Below are 23933 nucleotides of genomic sequence, written 5' to 3' on the forward strand. Positions count from 1 at the left end.
ATGGTAAGGTTTCATTCTTTTTTATGGCAGAGAATATTCCAGTGTATATATGTACCACATCTTCTTTATCTAATCATCTATTAATGAGCATTCCATATCTTGGCTGTTGTAAATAGCGCTGCAGTGAACATAGGGGTACATATATCTTTTCAAATTAGTGTTTTAGATTTTTTCAGATAAAAACCCAGAAGTGGAATTGCTGGGTTATATGGTCATTGTACTTTTGATTTTTGTAGGATCCTGCAAACTGTTTTTCATAGTGGCTACACCTATTTGCAATCCCAGAAAATCTTCTGATTTTTTTAAAAAACAACAGTCTCCATGCAGCTCCTCATGAGTCCCTCCAATTGCTTCACTCTTTCTTGAAACCGCGTGGCACGAGTCACAGTTGAATGCACCAACCACTGCCTGCTTCTGGCCCAGAAAGTTTGGGCCACTGTTGGTATGACTTGACCCTATATCCCTCTAATGAAACTTGGGCCAATCTTCGTTTTCAGACTCGGGAACAAATAACATCAATGTACCGGCTCATTTCTCAAATGGACAAGATGAACATTAAGACTGTTCTTGTTCACATACTAACGTTTTTCGTCCGTTTTTCTCTGTCAACTTATGATAGCATATTTTTATGTGTGGTGAATATAAGGGGAAAAAAATCCCTTAGTCTTAAAAGAAATATGGTCTCTGAATCCTTTTCTGATTGCAGGGTTCCCAGCAGCATTTGTTGCAGCCTGGGCTGTGGCACGGGCAACTCTAGCTGATGCAAGGTGAGTGAAAAAAAGGTAAAGAGAGAGCCTCAGATTTTGTTAAGACACAGACTTCCTGTTTGCAATTCACACTTGATGACATTGCACTTTAGGGATGTCATGTGGGAAATTACCTTGATGTAAGGGTGGCCTATGACACATTATCAGCAAGCTATCCATCCCAGAGGTCATGGTACAGTAAGACTCGCAGACCAGATTAGGATGTTTGAATTTCATGTCTTATGAAATCAATTTAAACATATGGTGGAAAGCAAGGGGAAAAAGATGAGTGAGTTAACACACGTAGGATATGGTTCAGGCAGGGGGAAAGACCACACTACCTGAGTTGTGGGATAGGCAATATTCGTATCTCCCCTCTTGCTCTATCTGCCCCATCAGCTTTCACCACTGATGGTGTGGTTATGAGCACTGGAGACGAGCTTGCAGCAAGGAGCCCCACAGACTGATGGTGCCTCAGGTCCGTGGCACACACTTGCTGTCTCAGAAAGATGCAGGTGCAAGTATGCCTGGCCACAGGTGTAGCTTGCCAGTTAGTCTGCTGCGCAGCTCTGTGTTTTATTTGAGTTCCTTGGGCAAAGGTGGGCATGGATTTCACCAGTCAATGGTTGAAGTAAGATGTCAAGAATACTAAGCACTTCTTGTGTATCAGGGATATTCCGTGTCTCATATATTTGTTGTATCGTGAATATAGTGGCCAGTTGCCTCATATATATTTAGTACCGATGTTCAACGTACATGTGCTCTACTTACTACTTACCTGTATTTAATGAAAACTATGGGTTTCATCCATCCCACTTGTTTTCTTGTCTTCTATAGCAGATTTAAGTGTTTTTAAACAATAAAACAAATGCACATTAGAAATAGAATCCATCCTAGTGAATCACTAGCTCCCCCCTCCAGTTGTCTATGTTTCTCTTTAGGGCTGCATGATTAATGGATATTGAAACATTAATTTTTTGCATATTATTCCTGTTTTTAGTAATGGTGAGTTAAAGAAAGTAGAAAACCATTCAGGTGCCTGCTGTTTACTCTCATGGTCAAACTTACTGCTATCGACTGAGTGGTGTTTTCCTAAAATTTATTTGTGGAGGCCCTAACCCCCAATGTGCATGTATTCGGAAATAGGGTCCTTAAGGAGGTAATTAAGGTTGGATGAGGTCATAAGGGTGGGGCTCTGAAATGACAGGATTCATGTCCTTATAAGAAGAGACACCAGAGAGCTTCCTGTCTCTCTGTGTGAGCACAACTACAGGTGTTAATGAGCACACAGCAAGATGGCAGGCAGAGAGGCCTCACCAGAAACAGAGCATGGTGACATCTTGATCTTGGACTTCCAGCCTCTAGACTGTGAGCAAATAAATGTCTGTGGTTTAAGCCACCCAGTCTGTGGTATTATTGTTAGGCAGCCAGAGCAGATGAATATACTTACGTTACGTGAAAAAGCGATTTCAAGAGAGACTGCTTTACCTCAACTGCAGTTATGTTGATCATTCTTTTATGTTAACAGAATGCAATTTAATGTCCACAGACTGTGTACATTTCATGACAGCAATTCCTTTTTGTTAGGCTCTGGGACCCTGTCTTTAATTTGAGCCTACATGTTTGTTTTCAGTTACTAGATATTTTCTTCAGAAATCATTTTGTCTGCTACACAGTGAAAAAAATGCCACACTATGTGAGCATATGAACTCTGTAAAGAAACTGCCACTGTTCCTGAAAATCGGAACTCTACAGATCATTATCTTTAGATGTAGCCCTCCTACTACTTGCTTCAAAACCCCCCATTCACCAGCTTCCTTCAGTTCTGGAACTCACTGTCTGAATTTTTTTACTTGCCTTTACCTCTTCGTGCTATTTGGATTTGTTAGCAATTGAAGGTTAATGTTTTCTACGTTATTGTCATTATTGCTATGTATACACAGCGACATTGGAAAGCTGAAAGAAAACTTGTAGCATGTGTTGCTTGATTTCTTGGAGGAGGGGGGAAAGATTAAGTCAGTAAAGAGGTACTAAATAATGCTAAATAATTTTACCCTGAGAAGTGTAACTGTATCACTTAGATTTGTAATTTTAGAGAAGGTAGAACTGGAGGCATTTTTTGGTCCAATCCCTTCATTTGAGTGACGAATAAAATGAGACCCAGAGACATCAGGTTACATCGTCAAAGCCCACACAACCGGCTTAGAGCAGTTCTGACTCATTCATCCATTCAACAGATCTTTTAGGCCTTGAGCATGGAAAGAAAGCAAATATATTCACAATGCATATTATATTAGATTAGATAATTAGTTTTCTTAGTTATCTTGCATTCTTAAAAATAACAAGCTAAATCATAAATCATTACTACTCCTAAGTCTCTTCACTGAAAAAATAAATACAAGTTGATTATTTTGAGGCAAAGAATCCATTAGGCAATAATAATATTTTGAAAACTACAACTGGTATTTGCTCTAAAACAGTTGAATTAATGTAAAAAAATCAAATAGTTTAGGTCATGTGATTCCTCTGTACAAAATATTTATTTCTACTTTACTCAGAATAAAATCTTGAATTTTACAGTCCCCTGATCTAAGCAATAATTGGGTTGAGGCATCATTTTATTTTTATTTTGCATATAAAATAAAACTGTATTACGGCATATAGGCCACGATCTCAAAATTGCCAGATTTGATTTCCCATGAAATTCAGCTTGTCTACAGATAGAAAGTTCTCATGTTTTTTTCTTGAGCATAATCTATCCTATGTATAGTGCCATGTCACCAAGTTCAGGTGGAGCGAGCAGACTTGGAGCATCTAAAAAAGACAGATGGGATTCCTGCTCATGTCTCTTACATCTGAGATTCATCTTTTTCTGATCTGGCCTTTCAAAACGAGAACTCGGATTTTCTCTGCATCTTGGCTCTTTAGAGATAAGCAGATCAGATCCAGTGTTAGAAGACACTCTAATCTGTATTGAATATACAAAGGAAGTCTCTCTCAGTTCCAAAATTCTATCAAAAGTGTAATTTGACTATAGGATACCATAATTGAGTAGTTTAGATTGGACAAATGAGTTTAAAACGTGAGTATTTTTGTTTCTCTGTCTTTTTAATTACGAAAGCAGAAGCACCTTACAAGACACCTTATTATCTTCTCCCTGCTCATTCAAAGGAGATAAGAGATGCCAGCAGGAAAGGTGGGGCCTTCAATGGAAAGGACGAAGAAAAGATACCCTCTGTCATTCCTAGGCAATCTGCAGGACTCTCAGTGCTTCTCCACTTCCTCTACTCGGGTCAGGTCTGGAGTTGTAGAGACAGCACAGTACTGTCAATACAATTCCCTGGATCCCTCTGGCAAAACAGTGTATCTCCTGTTTCCAATCCTGGCTGCAGGAAGTCCAGCTTCTGAGTCAGGCCTCCCTACCTCCTGCTCTCCCATTCAGGACTGCCTTTTTACTGACGTTCATTGATTCCTGCATTTCCTAGAGTGTGAACATTTCTTTTTAAAAATTCTGAATGAAGGGTAGTTTCTGGGCCATGTTCACAGAGTAAGGGTGGGGCATTTAAGAATCAATGGAAAACAAGGATTAATAGCATTTTCTTAAATAAAAAATCTGAAATCTCAGTTGCCTCTTATATCAAAGGGCAAATTTGAAACTTGGACACTGAAAATGATCAAAGTCAATTTTTTCCTGTTTTTAGCGGTAGCTGCTTTTGACCTACTTCCAAATACAAGTATTTTGTAGAGTGGGAATTGTGTAATTGAATTCCAGTGTGTTAGCAGACACCACGATGAAATGTCACTGAGGCAAAGAAAGTAGATTGTGGCTACATTACCAAATGTTAAAACTGAAAAGAAACTTAACGGAATCCAAGAGTCTTGTAGCTGATGAATCAGTGTTCAATTGATAGTCACACTCATATGCCACTTTCTTTATGGTAGAAGACCTTTCGCGGGTAGTGTGATAGGCATTTTGTACAACTCAGTAACACTCTTTTTTTTCTTGTCTGGTTGAATAATGTGAAAAATAAATACATGCAAATAATGCTAGGGAGTGTTCAATAACATGCCATTTCCATGTCTTTGATTTTCATGTTATTCAAACTTCAAGTCTATTGACTTTGCTGATTGCAGTGTGGTTGGGCCAGAATTGCACTCTCGGCTAGGGATCTGGTTGATTTAACTGTGGCACATTCTGCCAGTGGAATGCTGTGCTGCTGAGCTCTCTTTGTACTGATCTTGAAATTAAAAAAAATATATATATCCCGTTAAAATGAAAGAGCAAATTGTAGAACAGAGTAGATGTTGCATTTTTGTGCCATAGGGGAAAATAAGATCTAATATTTGTATTTGTTTGTGTATATATAAGGAGACACTGGAGGCATATATAATAAAGAAACAAAAGATGTTACCTTCATGGAATTGGGCAGGGGCAGAGTTAGACAGGAATATGGGGGGGGGGGAATAAGATGTCTCAATGTCTGTCTTTTTTATAGTTTGATTTTTCAAATACTATATAAAAAAATGAAATTTTCAAAATATGTAGTATTACTTGTGTACTGAAAATGTTTTGCCTTCAAGGAATAGTTGAAATAGCTTCTCATTAACCATAACTCTTCATTGATTTAAAAGTAACTTCTTGATAAGTTTATCACCTAGAATTTAAAAATTATCATTATATTCCTAAAATTTCTTTATAAGATTCCATTTATTGTTACCACAATCAAAGCTAGGTTTTGTTTAAGGAAAAAGAAACTGACGGCTTTTATTTATGTATCTTTAATTTTAAAAAACCATTTCTATTAAAAAAATTGTTTAACTGTGCTAAAGTTTCAAGTGTAACTAGTTTTTTATCAACTCTATTTGTTTCTTAATCTAAAGCTTGGGGCTGGAGTTTTTGGTAAATCTTCAAATACTACTTAATGCTCACTGCCTAATTGCTTTGCCAATTTATTAATGAAAGTTCTTTTTCATGTCTCAGATGCTGGGAACTTAGTGCTGGAAACATGAAGTGGATTTATCAAGCCCCAATCTTAGCAGCTATTGGGGTAAGTTTAAAAGCCTGGAAAGTTAAAAGAAATAAATAAATAAAGGATGCATAATTAAGCTGCTGCTAAAACCCAGAGAAAGTTTGCCTGTCACTTTGTTCTACGAAGGTTTAGGAAACTCTTACATTACAGCAATAGCTGTTGGGAGAGTCTGTGTTGGAGATCAGACCCTTATTCCTGGCTGACACTGAGAAGTTTATTTGATGAGATTTCCAACTTGCAAAGTAAAACAGTAAAATTAGGTGATTATAGAGGTTCTAATAGTCACCATTGGTGAAGAACTGGAAATGATGGTACACGCAGTAAATCTGGAAGAAAACTTAGTAGAAGGCCATTTTCATCTTCTTGAACTAAATAAACTATGATAGCTCCAAAGCAAGAGTTCTTCAATAATTTTCCAATATTACAACATCCATTTAATTTCAAAAATCAGAAGAGAGATTCAAGAGCACCTTTCCCTTCACTGAGAATTACCTTTTTGTTTCATTATTACAATTCAGGGTTGGCACATTTCCCTTTAAGGTTCCCTCATTTTACTGTAGAGCCAACTCTGTAAGGGAAGAGGTGCACCCAGGACCCCATCTCAGCACTCTGACTGGCGCTCCTTCCTCTGAGCTGCTCTGTGTCCTGAAGTGAGGAAGGATGATGTTCATACTAAGTAACAAACACTGCGTAGCACTTACACACTAGCTGGGCACTGGTTTAAGTGCTTTATTTACATTGATTTATCTAATCCTCTCAATCATTCAAAACGAGGAAATGCCCAAGGTCACATAGCTAGTAAGTGGTGGAACTGGAATTCTAACTTCAGGGTCAGTATCCCTACCTAAGATGCTCTCTTGCACTTAAAAGAGAATCTAACATCCCTGACAGCCCAGAGGAGATGCTGTCATCTATGCCCACACCCCTTTACAGCTGTGCCTCAGCCACGTTGTTTTCCTTTCAGTTCCTTGAACTGTCTACCTCTGCCCCTCTCATTGTGCGCTGTGCGCCTGGGAGGCTGGGATCTACTTTTTTCTACTCCTCACTTTAAATGCCACTTTACTGTGCTTCCTTGATGCCCCCAATCTAAATTAGGTCACTTATTATAACCTGCAGACTGTAATGAGGTTTTTCCTTCTCAAGATCATTACAATGTATGAGGTCTGACAATTAAGTTCGCGAACTCATCCTAGAAAAAGTGCTACATGCCTCATTGCTGAATGTCATTAGGGTCACCTTCGAAGTACTCCCCTTGGGAAGCTATGCACTGATACCAGTGCCTAGTCCACCCTTCAAAGCAATTTTGGAACTCTTTTCTGGAATGGCCATCACAGCTGTCATCATATTACCCTTGATGTCCTGAATGTCATCAAAATGTCTTCCTTTCAATATTTCCTTTATTTTCGGGTAAGGGAAGAAGTTATTGCGGGCCAGATCAGGTAAGTAAGGAGGGTCTTCCAATATAATAATTTGTTTACTGGCTAAAAACTCCCTCACAAACAGTGCCATGTGAGCTGGTGCATTGTCGTAATGCATGAGCCGTGCATTGGTGGTGAAAAGTTCAGATCGTCTAAATTTTCATGCAACCTTTTCAGCACTTCCAAATAGTAAACTCGGTTAACTGTCCAGTTGGTACAAATTCATAATGAATAATCTCTCTGCTATGAAAAAAGGTTAGCAACACGGTGCAACAAAGCTCGCGAACTTAATTGTCACATCTCCTATAATGCTTCTAATTGTTGAATGCGTATCTTGCCCACTATGTTGCAAGGTTAAGTGAACAAAAACCATGTTTTTTTCTAAACATGTGTATTCCTAGCACCTAGCAAATAGTGGTCCCTCAGTAAATACTTGTTGAAAAAATAAAACATGCATACAAATTAGATATCCTGGGGAACTGCTAAGAGGGAAGAGGTGAAATCAGAGCACAAAGCAAATATAATTACAGAAGTTCTGAGTCCATTTCGTATAACCTTTTCATTTTTCTAGAGAAGGAAACTGAAGCCCATGCAGATAAAGGTCACGTGGCTAGTGGGACAAAACAAAAACTATAACCCGCAGTTTTTGACCATGTTTTCACTTGCATTCCAAAATGTCAAGCTCGTTTCTTGAATTTATGGAAAAAGATCATTCCATTTTTATGGTAATCTTTATAGTGTTCTTATATATTAACTTTAGGATAAAAAGTTTGTTTTTCAGTATTATATGACATGTAGCGTGGTTTTATGTAAATAGATATGCTCCATATAAGCAGCAAACATTATTTGCCAAGAATTTTCTATGTAAATTTTAAATTAATTCTGACTTTGGATATTATAAGAGCACAGGTTCTATTAATTGGATTTTTGTATATCTGGGAGTAAACTCTGATAAAATGTGATCAGAATTTCTAAGCAATATCTGAAGAAAACTAAATTTAAGAAAATAAAGGAGTTTGTAAAGGAAGAGCATTTACAGGTTCTAAGTGGAAGAAGTCATATTAAGAGAATTGAATTTTAGAGATAATCATGGAGTTCAGTACAAATTTGGAAACAACCACTCAATTTTAGAATTATAGAATCTAAAACTGTAGCACTGTTTTCTGTGTTTTGTTCACATGTGTTAAAATTATTTTAAAGAGAACTAGTCATTAGAAAACATTAATTTTTGTCCTGAAAATAAATGTCTCCAAATATAACATTTTATTATTCACCTGTTTAAGCACAGTGGGTGAGGCAAACATTTCAATGTGACAAGTGCTATGGTGGGGTTGGGGTGTCAGGAATGGCTCCTGAGAAAAAGTCACATTTAGCCTGAACCTGAGAATGAGCTAACCTGTGAGGCTGAGTATGTAGGGAGAGGGGAGAAAGATACAGACAAACGTGACTGTAGGAACAAAATCTCAAGATAGCTTGAGGAGCTAGAGGTTTCATGGCTGAAATTTTGAGTTTTTTTCTTTCAATTCATCTGATGTTTATTTTATATTTGTATTATTTTAAAGCCATGTTTGCATAAAATTCATTCTATGTGTTACTGGCTTTAATGCTTATGAAAGATCATTTTATTCACCTTCTCTATGTTTTATTTCATTGTTTTGTCTCTCATCAGCAATATACTTGAAGTAGACCTTTAAGCAAAATTTTTCTTCCAAGGTTACAAGAGACACGTAAAAATTGTAAATGATTTTTCTCTTAGGATTATTTTTTCATACTTAAAAAACAAATCTCCAGAAGCTTCCTCTCAGTTTTGTTCTTTTTCATTCCATTTGTCCAATAATATAACGTCATTTTTCCATCTGCAGACTCAGGTCTTTCTTTAGCACAGATTTTTTTTTTCTCCTGTTTTCATTGATTTGTTCAATTTATCAGTATATTTTCTTCAGAAAGAGAAATAATCTACCCATTGACTCCCAGTTCCATGTCCTCTGTATGAGCATCTTATCCCTCATTACATAAGTCTTTGTTCTTTATCCCTGCATTTGAGAAGATTCTTCAAAGATTTTCTAAAGAAATCGTGGTAGCTGTTTTTCTGCTTTGTCACATCTACTGTTTGCTGTTTCTAATGTTGATTTTTAAAACACAGTTATAGTTTAGACTCTTTACAAACTTTTCTTAATCCATCCTGCTCTTTAAAAAAATTTCTATGTCCATCTCAATCTGCTATTAACTCTATTTTATGGGCATTGTAGTGCAATGGCTAAGAGTCCACACTGTGCATCTGGGCTGCATGGATGTCATCAGGGCTCTGCCACTTGCTAGCTGTGTGACCGTGTGTAATTTGTGTAAGCTGTGACTGAGATTCCTCATCTGTAAAATTGGGACAATAATATGCATGTTTCATAGAGCTGTTGTGAAGACTAAGAGTTAATTTATGTTAGGCACTTAGAAGAGTAAGTAATCAGTAGTTTCTAATTAACCTTTATTCTACGCTTTCCTAAATTATTCAGAATAATAATTTGGAATTTCATCCAACCATTGTTGCAAATATCAATAGGTGTGTGCATGTGTATATTTTGTTCACCTATCTTTTAAGGCAGCACGTTCTAGTCAATCTTAGTTTTTCTTAATTCTTTCCATAATCCACTTCATTGTCCTTAAGTGTATCCTGTTAGTTGTTGAACTGAGGTACTGCGGTTCTGTGGATCTTCTTTAGTCAAGCTTCTGGGAGTTTTCAGTATTTACTTAGTATGGTCTACTGACCTGAGGACAGAGTCCTTGGTCATGCGCATTTTAATATGGATGGAGCTTAAGGTTGGCCCATCTGCAGCCACCTGCAATTCTTCCCTTTCCAGGAAGAGGGAACGACAAATGACAATCCCCAGTTGGCATTGCCTCCACACCTCCGCCCCTTTGTCCCTCACACAGTAGTCACTTCCCAGCTGCATTGTATTGCCAGGCACTGAAGTCTTAGGGAGAGAATTAATGGGGCATGAAGTAAGTTTGACCATTCAGAAAGTGGCTCTCCTGTGATAGATGAGCAGCTTATCGTGCTCTTACTGAACAAGATTCTGTGTCTTTCACCCAGATGGTGTAGTAAGTGAGGATGTTTTCATGTTTTACATCTTTTTATTCTCCTTAAGAGAAGGTATAAGGTAGTGGTTAAAAATTCACAATCAGACTCACACTCACACAGACCTGGTTCAAATTCCAGGTGAGAGCTGGAGGTCAAATCAGTTAATTTCTTTGAGCTGGAGTTGCTTCATGTATAATGAGTGGAAATAATAAAAATGCCTGTCCCATATTCATGTGTGCATTTAAACTAGATAAGCGCTCAGTAAACGGCAGCTCTGATTAGCCTGAAAACATTCCTCTTCTTCCACCAGCTCACAGCACGCCTCTGTCCTTCCTCCAAGGTATGGGGCTCAAGACCCAGCCCGCAGTCCTTATAGAAAGCTGTGAAATTGGTGAGAGGTGCCTACGGGGTAGTCAGTGGTAGGATGGCAAAGAAGGTGGCAGAGGGTTAAGGCCTGATACACATGATCAGCTGGATCAGGGAGTGGGGCACATCAATCACCCAATAACCCCAATTCCCCTAATTCCAGAGATGATTGAGGACTGTACGAGACAAGTTATCCCCATGGATGCAGCACCCGATGGGTCTTACCCTCTGGCTGTTGCTCTGGCATCCACATAGTTCCACTCTTGTCAATCCACATTTCCATTACTCTTAAATACTAGCACTCTCTGAATTGCAGCCCTCTCCCTGAATGAAGGGACTCGAGGGGTCCTGCTTCCACTTTCATATGACCCCAGACCTGGAGACCCTGTTCTTTTTCTTAATTTTGAATTGCTTCCCTGATCCTTGAGGCCCTCAGACATAAAAGAGCTTATCTCACCCACACCTTCCCACCTTTTTTTTTAAAAGCCAGACTTGCTTGCTTCTGGTGGTGCCCACACCTATAATATTTCAAATTCAATCTAATTGCCTACCCTGCGGGCCTTTTCTTATATAGCATCTTATTTGCCTTAAAAAAAAACAAAAAACACCCTTATATACTTCACCCAATATTTTTCATGCATTATAAGAGAGACAGCAGCCCTCAAACAACTTTCCCTAAGAAAGAGATGGAAGCTAGGAATTCATTTCAGAATGGGCAGTTGATTACATTTGTATAATAACTATTATCTTACCAGCCTGCCACAGGACTTTATCTGAACTTTGGTTTGGAAATTCCCTGTGGATTCTGGCAGATGATTCCCTGCTTTTTCTAGTTTCCAGTGCTGTTGAAACTTTTAATCGTTCTATGTTTTCATGAGAGCAAATCCAGAGTCACTAGCTTTGCAATACCTTATCTCAGAGTCCCTCTTTCACACTTGTGGAATGAGTAATTTTCAGTCTTTGAATACAAAGAAGTTCAATTATGTAAATTGTATAAACATCTTGAAGACGACCTTAATAATTCTTTGTACTATTACCTTCTCTTCCAGCTGAATTTTATCCTGTTTCTGAATACAGTTAGAGTTCTGGCTACTAAAATTTGGGAGACCAATGCAGTTGGGCATGACACAAGAAAGCAATACAGGTAATTCCAGGATAAGCATCCATCAGGAAATATTTTTGATTACTATTTAGTGTAAAGAACAGATATGTATTGATCTGAAATGTCTCTAAGAGATAAATTTATGAATGTGTATTTTCATTGGGTTCAATTTGTGATTTAACAGAAAAGTGTTTATATATATAAATATGTATTATAAGTATAAATAATACCTTATATTTATAGGTATAAATATAGGTAATCTCAAACTTTCCCAATTTGCTTAAATTCTGAGTACATATATATTTAATCTGTTCTTAGATTGGTATTTTCCTATAAACTATGTGACCCCCCAAAAAACTCTCTTGTTGGTGATCTTGACAGGCAATTTTATCTGCATTCTTAAAATAATGTCACAACTGAAAAAATCAAGAAAGTGGATTTGCTGTATTATTTCCAATCTTTCCATCAAATTGGCACCTACCAAATATAAATTTTTAACTGTCAATTGTACTGATTGAGTGAGGTCCATTATTCGGTCTTTCATGAAGAAATGGACAAGTTGAAATGATCATTATCAAACTATGTTAAGGGTGTGTCCATTTCTCCCAATGATCATTTTGGAAGTTCTGAATAATAGTGGCTTCTGTCCAACTGGATACATATATCTGCTAGTCAGGTGGCTGTGGAGTGATCTTTATAATCCCCAAAGAGGTAACTATTTCTTTCTACCTCGGATTGTTCTGAAATGCTGTCTCAGACACAGAAAGGAAGAAATCACAGTCAGCATTTTGATTCACTCTCATAGATGTTCTCTAAGTTCTTTGTTGAATCTTTCCCCCTCACCATTTAGGCAGCAGTTACTGTAGGGCAGAAAAGACTGCAGCTATTGACTGGAGTCTAGAATAGGACACACAATTTGAACAAACCAGCAGCTGCTAGCTCTCGTTATTTTCAGTGTGCTGCCAGTGATAGTATTATAATATAAATTTTGCACAAGAGTTTTCAGTGAAGGACCTTTGCTATACTAAAATAGCTTGTTTCATGTCACATCCCACTGGGGAAGACAAGGCTAAAGGATGATAGAATAATAGAAAATATAAATAGCCTCATTCTTCCTGTGAAAAAATGAAAAAGTGCAATGGTGTCTGAAAGCTGCTTACTTCTCTAGTTCTGAATAAAAGCTACTTATGTCTATAATTCTGAATGATGTGAGCTCTCATTTTCAGTAAAAAGTTGCCCAAGAGATTTGAGAAACTCTGGAGAGAACAAAGGTGGATTATCTTAAAAGAAAGTACATAGAATAGAAAATATTTTGAGTTTATTCATGGGAATTATTTCTCAGAATAATTGAAGAGAATAATTTATCAAGGATTGAAAACATCTATTCAGAATAATCTGGTCCCTAGAAGTTTTTACAATTTGAAGTGGTTAATTAAAACATGGTCTAGTAGACTAATAGTAGTCAGGGAGAGTATTTTTTAACCAGATACTATTTTTTTTCCTCACTGAAACAGATTTAGTATTCTTAATAATATCCAAAGTTTAGCTACAGACGAGAATGACTGGGAAATGACTTTCTTCTTTTTGAGATAAACGTGGGAAACTGCTTGGCAGGGATTTGGGAGTTCAATTCAGTATTCGATTTCTGAAGTCTTGGATTACCAAGTTTCAATCGCTTCCCACTTTTTAAATAAAGAGATTTAAGAAAATGTAATCTGTGTTCTGTCCCAGTGATATTCCTTCTGTGAATCTTAATTGGGTATTTAACTTTACACCCACTCATTTTTAACCTTTAAACTTATATTTCATTTGGCTATTACTTACAAATATTCAAATAGTCTTGTTAAAACAATGAAAAAATATACATTTCCATAGGGTTGCATTTAAAACAGTTTTTAAACACATTTTCATGCATATTACTCTCTGAAAGACTGAAACCATCTTTCAGAGCTGAGAGAGTCTCTCCAGGTGAGAATGCATATACACAAAGAAAGACTTCTGAGAGTGTGTGATATCTCTTTGTCAATATAGTGGCTTAAAAAGTGTAAATAATACAATCAGCTTTAAAACAACTTTTTACTTTGAAATAATTGTAGAATTACATGCAGTAATAAAAATAATACAGAGAGATCTCATATATCCTTTATCCAGTTTTCCCCAAAGGTGATATTCTGCAAAACTGTAATTTACAATCAGGTATTTCAAAACAAAATTGATGTGAAGAAAATTAATCGATCAAATTTAACAACAGAGCTAATACATTTTTCTTGTTTAAATTACAACTCAGTTCCTTTGCAAAGTAAGAAAAGATTGCCAGGACTGGAAGAACATGAGAGACATGAAAAATGCAAGATTCAATGGAAAAGAACGCTTAAATGTTTTGGCTAATTTGACTTCCCATTCAATATTACACAAAAATCATATTTATGATTTTTGGAATAAATCCAACCAATATGTATTATGTAGTATGATAGTTAAGAGAACTGATTTTAAGGCTGTGTAACTTTGCATGAGTAATTTCCTTTTCTGAGACTTTATCTTCATAAGAGAGAGAGAAAGAGAGTGAGAGAGAGAGAAAAAAAGAGTTATGGGGGTAGAAAAGAAGGAAAGATGAATTCAAGGCCAAGAGGAACTGAAAAATACTTAAGAGAAATAATTATATATATATATATATACATATATATGTATATATGTATATATATGTACATGTGTGTGTATATATATATATATATATATATATATATATATATATATATATATAGCTAACTTGACTCTTAATAAAGGAGTAGAGATTTTCTAGAACTTTTCACCTGGGGAAACATCACCTGGGAAGGGATACCGCATGAATGGGGTATCTATTTTCTAAATAGGACACCGAGTCCATTTGACTCCTTTGTATTCCTCTCCTGGCTATGACCTTGGACACAGAGCCACCATTATATTTCCAGCAAGCCAGAAGGCCACTTTCAGTTCGTGTATCCCTGAATCATCTCATTAGACAGCTGTGCTTTTTCAGAGAGCTGGGCTACAGAAATGTACAGTGTGCATGGGTGACCAGATGGATGCTGAGACAAATCAGTGCTCAGGATTGCTAAATGACTTGATGTGAGTGGAAAAGTCCATCTTTATAAGTGAATAGACAGACAGATGACCCATATGTACATTGGCCTGGCATACTCCACTACTTTAACTTGTTCACTGTCTTGTAAGGATAAATTTTAAAAGGATATAATCATAACTTTTATACACATCTTAAGGAACTCATACAACTCAACAACAACAACAACAAACAAACAATCCAGTTAAAAAATGGGCAGAGGACCTGAAGAGACATTTCTCCAAAGAGGGCATAGAAATGGCAAATAGACATATGAAAAAATGCTCAACATCACTAATCATCAGAGAAATGCAAATGAAAACCATAATGAGATATCACCTCACCCCAGTCAGAATGGCTATCATCAACAAGACAAATAGTAACAAGTGTTGGAGAGGCTGTGGAGAAAAAGGAACCCTCGTACACTGTTGGTGGGAATGCAGACTGGTACAGCCCTTATGGAAGGCAGTATGGAGGTGCCTCAAAAAATTAAGAATAGAATTACCATATAACCCAGCAATCCCTCTCCTGAGTATCTACCCCAAAAAATCTGAAAATATTTATCCATAAAGACATATGTGCTCCAATGTTCATTGCTGCTTTATTTACGTGGCCAAGACATGGAAACAACTAAAATGTCCTTCAATAGATGAATGGATAAAAAAGTTGTGATATATATGTATGTATGTATATATATATATATATATATATATATATATACACACACACACACACATATATATTGCATAAGCTCAATAAATATTTTTGAATTATGGCAGAATAGTATTTCATTGTATATATATACACATATATGTATATATATGTGTATATATTTATATATATATATATATACAATGAAATACTATTCTGCCATAAGAAAAGATGAAATAGTACCATTTGTGACAACATGGATGGATCTTGAGATTATTATGCTGAACAAAATAAGTCAGACAGAAAAAGTCAAGAACCATATGATTTCACTGATATGTGGTATATAAAATGGAAAACACCAAAAGAACAAGACAAACAAACAAAGAAACAAAACTCAGAGACAATAGTTTAATGGTTACCAGAGGGTAAGGGGGAAGAGAGGTTGTAGATGAGGGTAAAGGGGATCCAATATATGGTGATGGACGGAGAACTGACTCTGGGTGGTGAACACACAATTTGATATGCAGGTGATGTATTACAGATTGTACACCTGAAATCTATGTAACTTTACTAACAATTGTTATCCCAATAAACTTTAACTTAATTAAAGTTTTAATTAATTAAAAAAAGAAAATGCGAAATGATAAATGGAAATTCTAGTGTAAGACACTAGGAATAGTTGATTTTTAAATGAGCAAAAGGAGCCAAAATGCTGCCTATGAAAGTAAAGACAGTAATCATGGATAGAGGTAATACTTCTTTAAGTCTCAAACATAGAAATTAAAGAAGACTGAGGACAGAAAGCAGGCATTTCACAGTTTCATGAAAATAGCATCTTTTAATCAAGAAGAGCAGAAATTAGAAAGACTTAGGGGATAATAAGGTGAGAATAAATTGCCGAATTTTAGAATAAAAGTGAAAGGAAGCAGAGGGCGAGGGGAAAAAGCTAGCACAGCCTGGGGATCCAAAGAAACCGGGAAAAGTCAGCCCGTTAGCTCTGCTAAGCTTGAAGTTTTTTTCCCAGCGATCTCTCTCTACTGAAAGGCGCCCTAAGTTGACTAATGAGAAGGCTTGGTGTTCCCTCTCAGGAAACTCGCCAAATCCACGCTGGTTCTGGTGCTGGTGTTCGGAGTACATTACATCGTGTTCGTGTGCCTGCCTCACTCCTTTGCGGGGCTCGGATGGGAGATCCGGATGCACTGTGAGCTCTTCTTCAACTCCTTTCAGGTAGAGCGCCGTCTAGTAACTCGGTTCTTGTGTTTTGCTATACCCGCCCCTCGCAACCGCTTTCTCTGTCCCTCTGGCTTTCGTGCACCAGTCTCCCGAGGGCCACGAGAGGGCGCTATTCTCTGGCCCTTGTGCTTTTTCGTCCTGCAGAGGTCAGGTTTACTCTTAACAGCATGAGCTGTTTCTCACCTACAAGGCCAGGTGGTGAGAGGAGAAAGGATATCGTTGTAAAATGTTTAACAATACAGACCAGGGATCTCTGCGTGTGTATGGAAAATAAGTGAAAGCAAAAGAGAAGGCAGGGGAGGGGGAGAAAGGGAGACAGAAAAGAGGAAGAGGTATCTTTTACATATTTTATCTTGTTTGAAAATAAGATTACTGTTATCCCTCACATGGGTTGCTACAGACGTCTCCTAACCTTTCTTCCTGCAAACTCATTTGCGGACACCTCTTGCCACCTTCAAGCTCATCTCCATACAATAGTATGAAGAATCTTAAAAATAAATTTGACCATGTGACTCATCTGCCAGAGGTATCCAGAGGCTTCCCATTGCACTCAGAATAAAATCCAAAGACCGTTTTCTGGTGTGCACAGCCCTACGTGGCGGGGATCCGACTGTGACTCCGTGTCACACCACACTCTGCTGCCCACTGAGTTTGAGCCACACTAGAGCTTCCACACTTCTGTTCCTCAAGCTCATTCCTTCCTCAGGGGTTCGTACTTGCTGTTCCTTTTCCCTGGAATGGTCTTCCCCCTAATATTCCTAAGGCCTGGCTTCTTCTTGTCATTCAAACCAGCTTAAATGTTGCCTGCTCAGAGAGGTCTTTGTTGAGTTTCCTATGTGATACATCTTATCCATTCTTCTCTGTCAACACCACTTGTTTTGCCTGCGGAGCCTTTATCATCTTACATTTTTCTTGTGTGGCTATTTGTTTATATTTTTATCCATATGTATTTTCTTCTAGAATGTAAGCTCTAAGAGAACAGGGACCTTGTCTGTCTTATTTAAATTGTTTAGCCCTCGCACGCTGAACACTTAACATTGCATAAGCTCAATAAATATTTTTGAATGAATGAAAAAAAAAAAGTTTCTTTGTGTTTTTACCATATAAATACCTTATGTCTATACCTTCCAGAATTCACAGTGTATTAATATCTTTTACCAACCAGGGGATATTCGGTGATCGTTGAGTGGCAACATAAATGAAACTAATGTAATAGACATCAGTTTTTTGTGTGTCTTGTAGTATTTTGTTAAGTTACTTGTTTGGTTCAGCTGACACCAAGGAAGGATCTCAGACAAATTTAACGTAAGCTTAAGGATTTGGAAACATTAGGAGATGTATACAATTTTCTGAAAGAATCATAAAAAATGTTTTTCAACTTACACATTTTGACACAAGACACTTTAGTGCTGTGATTTTCATGAATTGTCAGCGTGCTAACATGCTGTTTTGTCTACAGGGTTTCTTTGTGTCTATCATCTACTGCTACTGCAATGGAGAGGTAGGTTGGAAGGAACCCCAGACATGCCACAGATCTAGCTCCGAGTAAGCTTATAAATGACCATCACAATGTGACCTGAATCTCTTCAGGACCCCCAGGAGTTACAGGACAGAATGGGCAGGGAGAAGAGACATATTTTAATCTTAAATTATTTTGAGAAAGAAAGAATTAATTTCAGTAAGCTAAGGTCAATTCATTTGCAAACTCTGATATCAGACAACACCTTGTTGGAATGCAAATGGAGACTTGGCAGGTCAGTGAACTTCATAGCCCAGTTATTGCTTAAACGTACTCAATTTCAAGTTCTATAAGAAACTCAAATATGTTTTCCTGGAACAAATCCATTAGAACAGTTTGACGTTTTTTTGACCTACAGGATGGCGATGGGACAATTTCACTTCATCGAGGAGTTGGCTGTACAGAAATAACTGCACTGTTCTTTTAGGTGGTCTCAGCTTGCCAGGTTTCCATTGCTTCCCATGGAACTTCCCAATAAGCTCCCTTCTGGAAAGTGGCATTAGCAGTAAAAGGGAATCTTCAGTGAAAGAATGGAAACAAGAGTCCCGTCCCACTAAGAATGCATTTGCAGTGCCTGCTTTTCGATGTACAATCCTCTTTCCCATTTTCCCTCCCTCAGTATGCTTATGCAAAGTGATACATTTCAGGTTGAGTACCTCCGTCGCCATTCCTCAGTCACACTGGTACTGTTTTTCTCCTCCAACCCAAGTCCTCTTTGTCCTCTCCCATGAGTCAGATATTTCTACTGGCTGTATTTCAGCCTCCACTAAAATACTAACCTTGGACAAAGCCCCTTACCTCTCTCTCAATGCATCAGTTTGCTCATCTCCAGTAATAACACCTATCTCAAAGGTGTTTTTGAGATTGAGAGAGAATATATATGTAAAGTCCCTGGCACACAGTGGGCCCTTAATTAATGATTATCACTATCAATGAAACCAGGGCAAACATCTGTCTAACAACGCTTCAGGGTTTCTGGTGGTTTCTGAGGCACAGTATGGTTCTTGTGGTTTAGGTTCAGTCTGAGGTGAAGAAGATGTGGAGTCGGTGGAATCTCTCGGTCGACTGGAAAAGGACGCCCCCATGCGGCGGCCACAGATACGGTTCCGTGCTCACCACCGCAACGCACAGCACCAGCAGTCAGTCTCAGACGGCGGCCAGCACTCGCATGGTTCTCATCTCTGGCAAAGCTACCAAGACCGCCAGCCGACAGCCCGACAGCCACATGACTTTACCCGGTTATGTCTGGAGTAACTCAGAGCAGGACTGCCTGCCGCACTCGATCCATGAGGAGACCAAGGAAGGTAACGGGAGGCAGGGAGATGAGATTCCAATGGAGTCTTCCAGGCCTTTGGAATGTAACCCAGGCGCTGAAGGAAGCAAAAGAGAAATGGAGGATATTCTTTGAATCGACAGCTGTGGCTTTAAAGAGCTGATCTGTCTGGTTGTCCAAGAACTGATGGTCCAAAAGTTTAGCCATCATTCCTCTGCTTGATCCCCAGAGCTGAAAGTTCAGGATTGAAGTGTTACTTTACAAAAGCTTTCAGGCTCCATGAATCGACTCCTATAAATACTAAAGCTAAAAGGAGAAGTGTCAGTGGTGTAGCTTATTACCTTATTTTGGCATCAAAATTTCTTCTAAATTGATGTACGGTACTTGCTCTGTGATTATTCATTTCTCTGCTGCTTTTGGGTGGACAATGTTTCAATTGCTTATCTTTAGATTTTTTTTCTCATAAACACCACTCCAAGTATGATAGAGATCATATGTGTCATTTTCGTTTTAAGAAATTAGTATTCGCTTTCTCACTTTGATGTACTTCTATCACTGCATTCATTTTGTCTGTGTGTGGGAACAATTAGGGTCTGAAAATCGATGTTGAAAGATCAAAGCAAGTGCTCAACTGAAAAGTAAGTCAGTTGGTCTTTGATAATACATGTGTGACAATTAAACTTCTTTCTTTCTAGGAACAAGGAAAAGTCCTCAATATTGCACATATTCCTTCTTTTGAATGTCCCTTCTGTCACCAGCCAAATCTGAGGTCTTCCTTCCTTTGTAAAAATTGACCTGTCACAAGGTTTTCTGTCAGTGAGCTTGTGTTTGCAAAACTAATTTTGTTTGTAATCATTTATATTGATGGTAAATCACACTGCACCTATGCTAGTTTTCTTCTTTGTCCCATTACTATATTCCATATGGCATGAGGGCTAGATTAAAAGTTTGTTTTAAAAATGAGTTTTGGCTCACTTTATAAAATTTTCTCTCAGCATCTCACTTTGTTTTTGGAACCAACAAGTGTTCTCCACCTCTACAGAGATCAGCATGTAGCTCTGAATTTTCTGAACTTGAAATTTCAGTATGTTGCAGTAGTGAAACATTTATTCAGTGAATGTCATGTACCCACATCCTGCTAGGTATTTACAAGCATTAACTTCTTTAATCCTCACTACAAATTTATGGAGTAAGTCTCATCGCTGTCACCCTTTTTACAAGTTATGCTCACAGAAGTGGCATAACTTGGCCAAAGTCGCAGTTTGTCATTGACAGAGCATGGTTTCAGGCACAGATCTACTGACTTCATGTCCCATGTTCTTATCCATTATGGTATACTGTCACCAGTATATTCACGTATGTCACCCATTAACCAATCAAAACATTCAAATGTATTTTTCTCTAGGTAGACAATGCTTAAGGAACTTGTATTGCAATGTTGTTTAGCCTCTGACCTTCATGAGGTTTCCATTCTAGTGGGGGAGATGGTTACATATAGGAAATGAAACATCACAGAGCAGTGCGTTTCCAAGTGAAAGAACACAGGTCCAGTGGAGCCATGTCATTTTCCTGAATGATTTAACCAACATGCAAATAGTGTCATGATGAATAACACACTCTGATGTCTATATACCCTCTTGACAAATATTACACTCTCCTTCCATGCTCTTTCCTTCCTCCTCTCTGCCACAGTGTAGGATTTTTTTCCCCTTCCTTTCTGTTTATGAAGGTGCCATTGTGCGTATTTAATTCATCTGATTCAATTCTATATTGTCACATCCCCATGTTGCCTCCCCGTTAGGAGAGAACCATCATGGACTGAGCAGGAGAGTAAGTGCAGTCTCATTGCTAATTTTGTGCAAGGCTTTGTAAAATCACTTCCTTTGTAGTTCAAGTTCTTTAAAATGAAATATCTGTCTATCTTAGAGAGGTGATCTGATAAGAGAAAACACATACTGAAAGGACTTTGTAACATAAAAATTCCACACAAGTATGTGGTTTTGGTACTTATAGTATTATTTTTGGTTAAATCTCGTTTTGCCCCATTATATTCTAAAAGGCCTCATTGGTCATTGCAACATAATAATTCTTAGAACATATATGTATATATGTATATATTTTGATAATATGGAAAACGTTAAGGGCTTTTTGCTTTCTAACTGACCCCAAATTCTAAGACTATATAACTACTTCTTTGCATTAACAAATAGGAACAAAGCCCTTAGAATTACCAAGTTTTCCTTAAAGTGTAGTCATCCATTAATTCAACAAACATTTACTTAGAGCCTGTTATATGACAGATGCTATGCTAAGTGCTGAGGCCACAACACAAAGTAAGACAATCTGTTCCCTTAGGAAACAACCCCTCAGTTGCTATGACTCTTTATCTCATCTGTGAACACACGTTTTTTTCTTCTATGTTTTGCTAATGTTTGCCTCCAGTTAGACAGCTAGGACAATAAATTATACCAGTCTGTTGATTTTTATCAAGTACAATATCAGGCAGCGATCAAGGATTGGCTGGTCTAGATGTGAAGGTGCCAACCATTGGCTGATAAGCTAGTTGGCTGACTGCGTTTTATTGCTCTGTTAATGGGTTGCAGTATATTATTTAGTTGCCAACATTGAAAATTTAAATGACACGATATAAATATTACACTTTCTAATTATGAAAATATCAGAGGATTGTATGAGCCAACAATCAGCTGCTGGAACTAAGTGGTGACTGCTGGCTGGCCTCTTCAGATGGGGCAAAAGGCCTCTAGCATGCCCAGCGCCTTTCTAGCCTCCTCCAGTTATTTCTATTACCTTTCTGGGCTCCAGGCCCTGATCTAGACAATACACTTACGTAGAACTTTAACAGTAGTTTTCTAAAATATTCTTGGGAGTGTGACAGGCTATATAATGTAAATTTTTCTAAGGAAGTTAAGCAACCAAATATTTTGATATGTAGTGGTGTTTAATTTAAGCTTGATGTAACACAAACATTCTGTTTAGATGAACCTTTTAAGAGAAAACTTCATCCCACAATTTCTGTGCTTTCAGATCCCGACCACACTAGACAAAGCTTCACTTTCTAAGTTATCACTCCGAGGTGCTTACTGCTAATGCCACAAATATTTTTTCCCCCTTTGGAAATACAGCAAGTTCTAGATGCAAAAGGATGAAATGATATGATAGGTTACAGGGGTGTGTAAAGACAGCGTCATGTGGCTTGTTGATATGGATATTACATTTTGATACCCTATTTTTCCTGGAGCCAGAAGAAAGCCTGGCATCGGAGATAATCTGTTTTCACTGCTTAGTGTAATAAGAATGATTTCAGTCACATATCTCTTGCTGTCATAGCATTGTCTCTTTCTGCTCTTGTTAAATAGTATGGTATGCCTTTGCAGGTTCTAAAGTTGTTAAAAAAGCTCCCATTTTTGAATTGTTGGAAGAAAATAAATAAGGTATGTGTGAGTTGCAACATATTATTTACACCCAGAGATTAGTGTTACATAATTCAGAGGTGATCTCCCTTAGAAATTATGTTAGGAAGAATAATGGACAACCCCCCTCCCCCCGCCTCCCTTCCTTTGGAACTTGTGATTATGTTAGGTTACTTGGCAAAGAAGAAGGTTGTAAATGAAATTAAGGATTGCTAATCAGAGAGATTATCCTGGATTATCTTGGTGAGCCCAGTGCAGTAACAAATGTCCTGGAAAGTAGAACAGGGAGGCAGAAGAGGAAATCAGAGGGATGTATGTAAAGACTGCCACTTGTTGCTGGCTTTGAAGGTAAAGGAGCCTTAAGCTAAGGAATATGGGCAGCCTCTGGAAGCTGGAAAAGACTAAGAAATGAATTCTCCCATAGAGCCTCTAGAAAGAAATACAGCCCTGTTGACACCTTGATTTTAGCCTGGTGAGACCCTTGTTGAACTTCTAATCTACAGAACTGTAAAATAAAAGATTTACATTCAGAGGGTAAGGGGCGAGGGGTGTGGTAGATGAGGGTAAAAGAGATCAAATATATGGTGATAGAAGGAGAACTGACTGGGTGGTGAACACACAATGTGATATATAGATGATATATTACAGAATTATACACCTGAAACCTATGTAACTTTACTAACAATTGTCACCCCAATAAACTTAAAACAAAAAAAGATTTACATTGTGTTAAGCCACTAAATATGTGGTAATTTGTTATGATATCCATAGAAAACTATTACAGATATTTGTATTGGTTGCCTATATGGAAAGAATTGCAATGGTTGATTAGTTAGGCTGTGTAATTGCTATTTAGTTGCTTCATGGAGATCAATTATTTTGCCAATGTTTATGGTATTTTATGTGCTGCACTTACAAGGAGTGTTGTCTGCTTTGCCATTTAACTATAACTCACATTCTTACCAGCAGTTGTTTCGTTTTAGAAAGGTAAATA

General features: G+C 37.7%; 1 protein-coding gene across 3 annotated transcripts in view; it reads left to right on the forward strand.

Annotated features, from left to right (window-relative positions):
- The window catches only part of PTH2R (parathyroid hormone 2 receptor), a 53790-nt gene extending 33319 nt beyond the window's left edge, over positions 1-20471 (forward strand). The window contains exons 8-13 of one of the 3 annotated variants that reach the window (XM_019726956.3): positions 707-767; positions 5728-5794; positions 11683-11777; positions 16572-16710; positions 18176-18217; positions 19251-20471. In XM_019726956.3, the coding sequence (XP_019582515.2) occupies positions 707-767; positions 5728-5794; positions 11683-11777; positions 16572-16710; positions 18176-18217; positions 19251-19643 (797 nt within the window). In that variant the 3' untranslated portion in view covers positions 19644-20471. The remainder of the gene's footprint in view (positions 1-706; positions 768-5727; positions 5795-11682; positions 11778-16571; positions 16711-18175; positions 18218-19250) is intronic. The other 2 variants (XM_088793988.1, XM_088793987.1) reach the window with 2 other exon arrangements.
- Positions 20472-23933: the final 3462 nt, after the last annotated feature.

The sequence above is a fragment of the Rhinolophus sinicus genome, chromosome 17 (genome assembly GCF_057876585.1).
Source record: "Rhinolophus sinicus isolate RSI-liver-muscle chromosome 17, RSI-T2T, whole genome shotgun sequence".
Classification (NCBI taxonomy): Eukaryota; Metazoa; Chordata; class Mammalia; order Chiroptera; family Rhinolophidae; genus Rhinolophus; species Rhinolophus sinicus.